The 11,519-nt window shown below is 45.4% G+C and overlaps 1 protein-coding gene across 1 annotated transcript in view; it reads right to left on the reverse strand.

Moving 5' to 3' along the window:
* Window positions 1–1,876: 1,876 nt before the first annotated feature.
* Window positions 1,877–11,519, reverse strand: part of LOC107182135 — a 98,661-nt gene continuing 89,018 nt past the window's right edge. The window contains exon 5 of the mRNA XM_015560078.1: window positions 1,877–2,056. Coding sequence (XP_015415564.1) covers window positions 1,877–2,056 — 180 coding nt within the window. The remainder of the gene's footprint in view (window positions 2,057–11,519) is intronic.

An 11,519-nucleotide genomic window follows, 5' to 3' on the forward strand; every position in this document is an offset into this window, starting at 1 on the left:
GTTACCACTACCTTGTTTACCTCTGGCTATAAAATAAAGGCTCAGCTTGCCTCTGGATCTCTCTCTGTGGCCTCAACCAGGCACAGGAGGATCCACCTACCCAGCTGATTCTCTCTGTCTGTCTTTTCTTTAATCCTTCGCCGCCCCCGTCAAGCTCACCAAACCCTTGGCTGAGCTGGCCCGGCACAATTAATATTGTAGGGTAGTTAGTTTATCAGACGGGTTTCTCCCACTGAGAGGTCACTGAGGGGATGCAAAGCTTGATGCAAACATGTTGATAGGAGGACGGGACTATTTTGAGATCATCAGTATATTTCAGGTAGGGCAGGCCTATATAGGAGGCCATTGTGAAGCCAAGGGATGGGCAATTCAGGAGGATGTTCAGCATCTTTTCTTAAAAGGTTTCTTCTGAGCTTTCTTTTCAGCCCAAACCAGGAAACTGCTCCAGGCTTTGCTTCCCACCTCCTCTTTCAAACCGCCCTCTCACCAAGTTTTCCTGATTCCATTCTGGGTCAGCTACAGCTCTGAGTCGCAAGCAACAGAAACTACGTCTCACTCAACCAAAAGAATATTTACTGGAAGAATGATGGGGGCTCAAAGAACAACAGAAGCTAGCGGTGAGGCTTGGAAAAAGGCTCTTGGAAGAGAACTCTAGCAGTCTAGGCAGTAGGACCCACAGCAACCGCCTCGACCCACCTGTCAAGTCAAAGCCCAGAAGAGAGACTGATTGGCCAGGCTAGGTCATGTGCTCAGGCCAGGCTGCGGTGGGGAGGAAGTGGCCCTTTGGCTTCTGTCATAGGAAGCGGGTACTATGTCCTATCAGAGGTAGGTGATTCTCTCTGTCTGTCTTTTCTTTAATCCTTCGCCGCCCCCGTCAAGCTCACCAAACCCTTGGCTGAGCTGGCCCGGCACAATTAATATTGTAGGGTAGTTAGTTTATCAGACGGGTTTCTCCCACTGAGAGGTCACTGAGGGGATGCAAAGCTTGATGCAAACATGTTGATAGGAGGACGGGACTATTTTGAGATCATCAGTATATTTCAGGTAGGGCAGGCCTATATAGGAGGCCATTGTGAAGCCAAGGGATGGGTATCAGAGGTAGGTGGAGCGAGGCAAGCTTGATTCCCGGAAAGGAAATTTGGGTGCTGCTGAGAAGGGGAACCAAATGGTAACAGCTCAGTTACTAAAAATAGCCACCAGTCACCACACTGTGCGCTGGGATCTGTGCCTTGAGATCTGTGCCTTGATTCTTTCCAATCTAGCCCAACTGGATGGACAACTATTTGCACAGTTCTCCCATGTTCTGATTCTCTTTGAAGCGGTTGCCTTTCTTCCCTGGTGGCAAGTGATGCTGCCTGAGAGCAAAGGATGCCCTACTCCATGCTACTGGGATGCCCGAGCCCATGCCCACTGTGCCGTGTCCATGGCCATCAGCAGACAAGACGCAGATCAGACAGGGTGCTTGGTGGCCTGTGGCCTAGAGCTCAGGGCACTAGAAAGTCACAGGAGAGAAGAGGTGAGAAGCAAAGCAAAACACAGTTAGCCCTGCAGTCATGCTATTCCTCCACTGCTCGGTCACTGTCCCTTAGTGATGAGGAGGGCAGGGCAGAGTCAAGAAGACCTCCACCTCCACTTCAAGCCCCGTGATCTACAAGTACCGTCGGCAGCAGGGTCTGCGTGAAAGGAACAGTGGAAAATTGGGGAGGTGTTTCTAGGAAAGTCCTCCTCATTCGCAAACCATGACACAAGACAGGGATGGTCCCCTTTCACTGGTGTCTGTCATCTGGAATATAGGCCATCCTGGGCTAGAAGGGGCGAACCTGGGGAGAGCCTGCTCCCCGAGGAGCCTGCTCCCCGAGGATAAGAAAAAAAGCAATCAGACTGGATCTTGACGCTGCTGCTGGGTTGCTTCATTAAGGAACTTGGGCACTTGGACAGTTCTCCAGGCTTTCAGATTCAGCAGGTAGCGTAGGGCACGACTGTTGAAGGTACCAGTAGCTGTGTTTTCTGTTTCCGACACAGCCTTCTGGCCACTACTGCAGGCTTTGGGCGCATTCTAAGACCCACCGACATTGTCTAACCTGGCGCCTATGGAGGGGAATTCTCCCCACCCAGAAAAGCAGCTTTCTGTAGCTGCCACCTTACCACGTGTCTCAGGCCCCTCTCCTCCCCCAGCCCCCCACACCTCTTCCTTTATCCTTTGTCTTTTTTGGAGAAGCATCATGTAATTTGGGGCCATAGATATTGGGTAATTACCACGGCAATGATTAGGGATTCACTTCAGGAATAAAGAAATATAATTATAGTCCCACGGCAGCCTGTTTCCATGGCAACAGGGGCAATTGCAATTGATCAGCAGTTTTCTTCCTAAACAGATCCGTGAGTCTCATTCAAATGAAATGCTAAAGAGCAATTAACTGTCCTCATCAAACAAACTGGAAGTGCTGCAAGAGACTGGAGTCAGATTACATTTTGGGTAGCATCTTTGAGGCTCATCCCCAACTTGAGTATTCCATGAATTCATAAGGAACCCAGTGGGCTATAGCATACCCAAATACATCATAATTACAACAGAAACAGGATGCATCCTTCAACATTCAAGGAAGAGGAGAGAAGTTTAGAATCTTAGAACACAGACACTTAGACCTGGAAGTTGAAGGTTCACCTACTCCAGCCGAAGGACAAGCCATCACCTGACCTGCCTCTAAGGCTCTCCAGGGGCTCCGGGGCTCCACCCTGACTATTCCGCTCCCCACTTGCCCAGCTGGAGAAAGACCTTCTCATAAACATCTTGAGCCATCAGCTAAATCAACTGAGTCTTGGTCTATGCTCTGGAAACAGGAAACTAGTTATCAACCTCCTCTTTGTCTCCGTAATATTACCCTGCATTTTTAAAATGCTGTTTCGGAGCAGACAGTAAGGTCACATGCATTTTTAAAAATAATAAAAATATCATCCTGGGAGAGAGCACATCCCTGTCACCGATGAAGGAGCTGGCTTGGTTGAGGGCACACAGCTCAGAAGGGAAAGCCCCACTTTCACAAGAGGACCCTGGCTCCTGATCTGCTCTCTCCCACACACTGTATCTCCAGTAACTGCTGTAACCGATTCATCAGCTCTCTTTCCCCCTAGACCCGTGGCCGGCAAACCGCGGCTCTCGAGCCACATGTGGGTCTTTGGCCCCTTGAGTGTGGCTCTTTCACAAAATACCACGTGTGGGCATGCACGTACAGTGTGATTGAAACTTTGTGGCCCATGCGCAGAAGTCGGTATTTTGTGGAAAAGCCACACTCAAGGGGCCAAAGAGCTGCATGTGGCTCATGAGCCGCAGTTTGCTGACCACTGCCCTAGACTTAATCAGCTCAGCTTCATTAATCCCTCTGCTTAGTCCCTAATTTTTATTCATTTAAGGGTTTTTGCACCTCTTCTCTAATCCCTGTTCAATTTCAGCACATGCCAGGTTCCTATGGGCAGAGGATAAATGACCAAGTAAAATCAGTCTTTCCCGACTTCATCTTCTGAAAAGCACAAGGCCAAGTGACCTGCGGCACCACTAACCAGGGAGCCTGAGCTCCACGGCGAGTTCATTGGGGACATGTTGTCTCATCATGCCAGCTGTGTACTTTTCCTTCTCCGGCTGGTCAGAGGGACAGTGATACTCTTTACCACGTGGGAAACTGAAGGATAAATCAGACGCACATTGACTTGTCCAATGGGAAGAATCCAGTGGTAAAAAGGGCAGCATTCGTGAATGCCTGCTGTGTGCCAGGCACCATTCTGGAGGCGAGAAGTACAGTGAAAGGCAAGTTTTACAGGCCCATCCTTAGGGAAAGGGAAAAGGAGCTGTGAGAACAGCGACCTCAGGCTTCATCTGGGCTGAGGAGGACAGAGAAAGCTGGCTCTACTGAGGAAGGCACATTTGTACAAAAAAAAAAAAAAAAAAAAAGGATGGAGAGCAATTAGCTGGAGGAGGATATAAGAATGGGGGATTGGGTTGTTCCAGACAAAAGGATTACTAGTACTATGTGCAAAATCAGCTGACAGATTCTAGTCACACCTCTACCATTAACACTGATAGGGGCAGAAATAGAATGTTAGGGAACGAGCTAGAATTTTAAGAAATATTAATCATGCTCTGTTAACCGTGATTGTCTTATTCTGATTAAAGAAGGCACATTCCCACCTGGCTGGCAGCCGCACTCGGGACCTGGGAGCTCCCCTGGAAATGCAGCCCTTTCTTCCTATTATCATGGAAAGACTAACAACTTTGTTGCAGAACCAGAGCCAGAAACCAGAATCGCCAGCCCTTTGAAGACCCCAGGCTTTGCATATCACCAAGCCCTTTGAAGACCCCAACCCTCTGCTCACCTGTTAACTGCCCATTTGGCACACCCTTGGCTATTTCCCCATGTAACCCCAGACCTTTGTGCATACCTGTGGACCGCCCACTTGCCCTTTTGCCTACTTTCCCATGTAATGCCAATATAAGCAGCCGGCTTATGGTGGGGGCAGAGCAGATTTCTGTGGACGACCTGCTGCTCCCCCATACTGCCAGCACTATTGGAATAAACGCTCATAATGATTCAACCCTGTCTCTGCTTATAAGTCAGTGGATTTTAATTGAGAGTCAATTGGCTTGAGTAGTGACAGGCAGCACAGACCCATTGATTGTCCGGTTACAGCAGCACTGTCATCTCTTTCACCCTCAGTTTCCCCATTTGTAAAGTGGTTATTAGATCAGAACTAAAAATTACCTTAAACCTTTAACATAGAGGCGTGTGTGTGTGTCCACTGAATAAGGTTATCATGTAAGTAGAGAGCAGGATTTATATTAACTTTTGGGGAGGGGTGTGGAGTGCATGGGGGAAACCATAGGCATACAGTTTAAGTAGACAGTTTCAAACATGACCTGCATATCACTTTCCCCATCTCTTCCCTCCCATCAAGTATCGCCTCCCCATCCCATTCCAAAGCAGGGACTCAACGCCCTCAACACACGGGAAAGCTGTTTGCCTTCCAAACCAGCCTGCTCTGCTCTACAGTGATGTCCTATTTCCACATGAGCCCTCTTTGTTCCGTTCCAAATATCAACCTCCTATTTTAGGGTTTAGGGAAGGAAATAGGCCCTTACTCTCTCCTGCCAACATGAACTTATCGCCTCAGCTAGACCTGACCTTTTTAATGCCATGTTCATTCCCCTTTTAAAAAACAACTCTACTGAGATATAATTCACATACCATATCAGCCTTTTATAAAAGTACATTTCAATGGTTTTTACACATTCAAAGCACATTCAAAGAATTGTTCAACCATCAAGGCCATTTAAGTTTAGAAGATTTTTATCACTCCCAAAAGAAACCCCATACCCATGAACAGTCATCCCCATCCTACCCCGTGTCTGGCAACCACTAATCCTTCTGTTCTACCGGTAAAACTATTTGGTCTTTTGTATAAATGGAATCATACAATAAGTAGTCTTTTGTAACTGGCATCTTTCAACTAGAATAATATATTAAAAGTTTATTCACGTCATGACATGGATCAGTATTTCACTCTTTTTTATTTCCAAATAATACTCCATTGTACGAATATATGCCGCATTTTATTCATCTATTCATCTTTTGATGGATATTTGGACTGTCAACATTATGGCTATTATGAATAATTCTGCTGTGAGCATTTGTGTGCAAGTTTTCGTGTGGACATTGCTTTCATCTCTTTTGGGTTTATATCTAGTTTAACATTTTGAGGAACTGTCAACCTGTTTTCCAAGGCGGCTGTACCATTTTACATTACCACCTGCAATGTATGAGGGTTCCACTTTCTCCACTTCCTCACTAGCACTTGTTATTCTCTCTTTTATATTATAGCCTTCCTAATGGGTATGAAGTGATACCTCATTGTGGCTTTGATATGCATTTCTTTGATGGCTCACGATGTTGGCCAAGTGTGTTTTCATATGTTAATGGACATTTTTATATCTTTGGAGAAATGTCTATTCAAATCCTTTGCCCATTTTTTAAACTGCTCTGTTTTTGGGATCTTTATATTAAGTTATAAGAGTGCTTTACTTATTCTGAATATAGTCTTATCAGATAAGTGGTATGCAAATGTTTTCTTCCATCCTGAGGATTTTTTTCACTTTCTTGATGATATTTTTTATTTATTTTTCTTTTAAAAAATGTTTTTATTGATTTTTAAATAGAGAGAAAGGGAGAGAGAGAGAGGGAGAGAGAAATATTGATGAGAAAGACACATCAATTGCTGCCTCCTGCATGCTCCCTACTGGGGGATCAAGCCCACAACTTGGGCACATGCCCTTACAGGGAATCAAGCCCAGGACCCCTTGGTCCATGGGAAGCATTCAATCCACTGAGCCACACCAGCCAGGCCACAAAATTCTATGTTTGGTGAAGTCAAATTTACCAATTTTTCTTTTATCACTTGTGTTTTTTGGTACCTAAAAAAATCACTGACTAATCCAAGGTCATGGCTTTACTCCTTGGTTTCCTCCTAAGAGTATTACAATTGTAGATCTTCATTTAGATCTGTCATCCATTTTGAGTTCATTTTTGTGAATGGTATAAGAAAAGAGTCCAACTTTATTCTCTTGTATGTGGCTATTCAGTTGTCCCAGCACCATTTGTTGAAGACTCTTCTTTATCCGCTGACTTGTCTTGGTACTCTTATTGAAAATCACCTGACCACAAGTGTAAAGATTTATTTCTGGACTCTCAATTAAAACCCACTGTTTTATATAGTCAGTACCACACTATTTCAATACATTTTTATTGGTTTCAGAGAGGAAGGGAGAGGAAGAGATAGATAGAAACATCTATAATGAGAGAAAATCATTGATCGGCTGCCTCCTGCATGCTCCCTATTGGGTCCGCAGCCTGGGCATGTTCCCTGACCGGAAATCGAACTGTGACCCCTGGTTCATAGACTATGCTCAACCACTGAGCCACACTGGCTGGGCAACTTATATCACATTATTTAAATTACTGTAGCTTCGTAGCCAGTTTTCAACTCAGGAAGTGTGAGCCCTTCAAGACTGTTTCGGCTATTTTAGGTCCCTTGGGTTTCCATGTGAATTTTAGGACCCACTTGTCAATTTCTGCAGAAAACACAGGTTTTGACAGGGATTGATTGCAATGAATCTGTAGATCAAGTTGGAGCCTATTCCATCTTAACATATTAAGTTTTCTGATCCATAAATATGAAATGTCTTTCCATCTACTTAGATTCTTTTTGTTGTTGTTAATCTTCCCCTGAGGATATTGTTTCCACTGATTTTTTTTTTTTTTTGAGAGAGAGCAGAAGGGAGGGAGGAAGGGAGAGCAAGAGAGAAACAAGATGTGAGAGGCAATCGATTGGTTGCCTCCCACACCCCTAATTAGGGCGGGGATCCTGCAACCCAGGTACTTGTCCTTGACCAGGAATCAACATTGAGCAAAACTGGCCAGGGCTATTTAAATCTTCTCTAATTTCTTTTTTTGAGTATATGCTTAAGTAATTTACTTTATTGAATTTATTGGGCTGGCATTGGTTAGTAAGACTATAATAGGCTTCAGGTGCACAATTCCGTAATACTTCACCAGTATGCTGGATTTTTTTGTAGCTGCCCTTTATTAAGCTACAGAAATTCCCTTCAATTCTATTTGCCATATTCATTCGAACGTGGAAGTCTCTGCTGCGGTCATTTGGGATCTGAGATGTCCGTGCCTTGTCTCTTAGCCCCTCCAAATCCCGCCCATCTCCTGGAGCCAGCTCAGGGCTCCTCATTCCTGACCCTTCCCTGACAGCTCCAGTCCCAGAGTGAGCTCACCCTCCTTGGAGCCCCTTCAGTTCTCACTGCGGCCTACAGCTGGCACTCACTATGGAGTGCTGTAGCTGTGCATGGCACGGCAGTAAATGCTGCATGTTAGGCAGAAACTGGAAGCAGGACAAGTGGAGTCCCAGTGGGGAGGAGAGCCTTGGGCAGGCAGCTAAGGGCAGGAAAACACCTGAGCCGGTGGCTCAGGGCCACGTGACTAGCTCCCCAAGAAGGCTGCAGCAGAACAGCGGATGGTGCAGAATGGACACTTCACCACTGGAGCAGTGGCTCAGCAACTTACCAGCAAGTCACTCTCTGGCCTTCGTTTTCTCATCTTTGAAATGGGGACGAGAATGTCAATCTCAGAGTGCCTTGGTAAGTATTACATGAGTTCATCTATACAAAACACATTGTGTTGAATTCAAGTGGCAGCTGTAATCTATGCTACAGGATAGTCTCTATGAGAGAAGGGTTTGTGGCTAAAGCAATCTTGGGAATGCTGTATACCAGTGGTTCTCAACCTTGGCTGCACATTAGAATCACCTGGGAATCTTTTTAAAATCCTGTTTTCTGGGCCTCATCCCCCGGAAATTCTCTTTCGTTGTTACTAATGTTGTGGCCCCACCCCATAACAAAGAAACAGAATTTCCAGAGGATGAGGCCCAGAAATCAAGATTTTAAAAAGATTCCCAGGTGATTCTAATGTGCAGCCAAGGTTGAGAACCACTGCTCTATACTCTATTCTTTTTTCAGATTCTCAGAGTAAATAAGCATAGTGAAGGAAGGCTCTCTGAAGTTCTATGTAAAGGATCCTATTTAATTTGTTTTGGCCCAGAATTTCCCAAACCTGTTCACCAAAATGACTCTTTCTCCCCTTTTAACATCCACGTAGTTGTATTTAATTAATAAAGGAAGTCACGTTAAGTCGTTAAAAACGGGTCATGTTTTACTGTTTTGCTTTTCCCACAGGCATGTATAATTTAAAAGCTGCAGCCTAGGAAAAATGAAGGCTTCTTACCTAGAGAAAGAATAGAATGCTGTAGGAGCCCAAAGGAAATGAGAAATTTCAGACAGAAGGAGCAGATCAATAATGAGCTATTTTTGGGCATGGAGACATTTCTAAAATTGCAGCTTTTCGGAGTTAAAGTTCAGCTCCTTTAAATTCCCACCAGTGCCGAAATTCCCCTTCATCAGTCCCAGACCCTGCTGGCACACACTCAGCCTCCCCAATTTTAGGCAGCTCTCGTAATTAGGAAATCCTCCCTCACATCGGGCTGAAATCCCCCTCCTGGGAACCTCCACCCAAGACCAGGTTAATGGAATTTTGTGTTTTAGGGAGAGCGGCCCATTTTGGAGACGGCAAATAAAAGGCGCAGAAATGTTGTGAATCACTACACAGTGCAAAGTAACACACCCACTGACGGAGCTGTGAACTGAAAATAAGAATATTGGAAACAGCACCTTTCACCTTCTGCATCTGTAAACAGGACAAATAACCAGCAGTTTAGCTGCACCGTAAGCAATGAATACTCTGTGGGTGGACTTATATGGCAATTGGCAATTGCTGAGAAGGAAAGGGGGATGCATGTTTTAAAAGACTTCCATATTCCCATCCTTTTTAATTTTTAAAATCTGTAAGGAGACATTTTAGAAAACTCTTTATCCAGAGCTTATCCTTCCAGCTTCATTATAAAGAAAAGGGTCAATTAAATATAGCATTTGTCTCACAAATGTGGGTTTAACAAGAGTCAGTAATAAGAACAGGTGGCGTGACCTGTATTTTATAGCTGTTTGATCCAGTGTGGAATTTTCCAAGGCTCTGTAATACCTCAAACCTACGGGAAACTTCACAGGGTGAAGGAACAGAACCCGAGTGAGAAGAGAACAAGCAGGGTCCAGGCACAGTTCAATAAGAGGTCGGGGACTTGGCAAAACCACGGAAAGGACCAGCTGCATCTTCATAGGACCGTCCTCCCAAAGGAGTAGCCCAGCTCAGTGGTTGAGCTTCAGGCCATGAACCAGGAGGTCACGGTTTCTATCCCTGGTCAGGGCACATGCCCAGGTTGCAGGACCCCCTCAGTAGGGGGCGAGCAGGAGGCAACCCATCAATGATTCGCTCTCTTCACTGATGTTGCTTTTCTCCCTCTCCCTTCCTCTCTGTAATCAATAAAACTATATTTAACCCCTCCTCCCCCCACAAAAAAAACCCACAACAAAGGAGAACTTTCTAGACTCAGTCCCATGTTGCATTGCACAACTATTTGGTACCATTTTGGTATCTGTTCCTCATTCTGACACTGAGAGGCAAAAAGGCTCACATGCCTAATTTACAAGTGAGGGAATCGTCCTGGACAATCCTCAACAAGGATCCGTACTGACATCCTAACAGCCCGGGTGAGGTCAGTCTAGCTGTGTTCACCTTCCAGTAAAATCACTTCCTCCAGTTAAAGTCAAGTTTTCTTACTATGGTCAACAGAAAGCTAACATGGCCTGTGCAGGAAGAGAGGCAGCACTGAGACCAACAAGCACTGTCGGTGAGCACGTGTGGGGCTTCAGCACAAGGCTTGCCTGCGGATTCTGTCATTTGTGCTCCACGGTGGTGTCTATTCGAATTTGCTCACTGACACATACCACAGAGGATGCTTCTGTCCCTGTCTTTGAAATACAGTAAGAATATCACAGATCACAGCACTTGAACGTGCATAGTAGGACATCGTATTGTCGACAGATTCTTAGAAACGGCAACTTTAAGTGAAACGATACATAATGAAACCAATTTTACTATAGGTGGCTACAAAAAAGAGTTAAGATCCATATTTCTGGTCACAAAAACATCACTAAATTCTTGTGTAATAAAGAGGCAATATTTAATTAGATTGGACGGCAGACTGACCTTCTGGAACGACTTTCCTGAATGACCAGTGGGCGGGGCCTCGAGGGCTGAGGCAGCTGGGGCCACGTGGGCTGAGCCCCTTGCATGAATTTCGTGCATCGGGCCTCTAGTTTCTAAATCAAGTCCCCAAACACTTCTAATATTAAACATTAACATAAATGTGAGTTACACATACATTTAAAAAAGACTAATAAAAACGAGTAAAATCATTCTTTTCTAACCCATTTACTACATTTCATGGTGAGAGGTGGCTGGAGCCTATCCCTGCAGCTCAGGGCACAAGGCAGGACCCAACCCTTCCTGGAAGGGCCGCTCACACCCACACCCACACCCATACCCACACCCACACTCAGCCTGGGACAAGGTAGACACACCAGCTCAACTCACGTGCACGTCTTTTGGGATGGGGCTTAGAAACCAGAGAAAATCCACACAGACTTGGGGAGAAGGTGCAAACTCCACACAGACAGTGGCCTGGCGGGGAATCACATTTTCTCATCAATGTTATAATGAAACGATGTAGAAGGAAACGTTAGTCAAGATCCAGCTGAACTATATCAGTGCCAAGCATTCATAGGAAACACCTTTTGAGCACCTAAGATGAGGCCGAATAAAACCTGGTCCCTGACTTCCTGGACACTAGGTGTCGAGTGAGAGACAGCCAAGCAAATCAATGACTTCCATACAAAGCGACAAGTGCCAGCTGGAGGCAGGCAAGTCTCGGAGGGACTGACTTCTAAGCTGTCAGCAGCAACAGCTCTGACTCCGACTCCAATTCCCAGCCCCCAGGTGAGAACAGACCTTCTGACC

This window comes from Myotis davidii, unplaced genomic scaffold (assembly GCF_000327345.1).
Source record: "Myotis davidii unplaced genomic scaffold, ASM32734v1 scaffold173, whole genome shotgun sequence".
NCBI lineage: Eukaryota > Metazoa > Chordata > Mammalia > Chiroptera > Vespertilionidae > Myotis > Myotis davidii.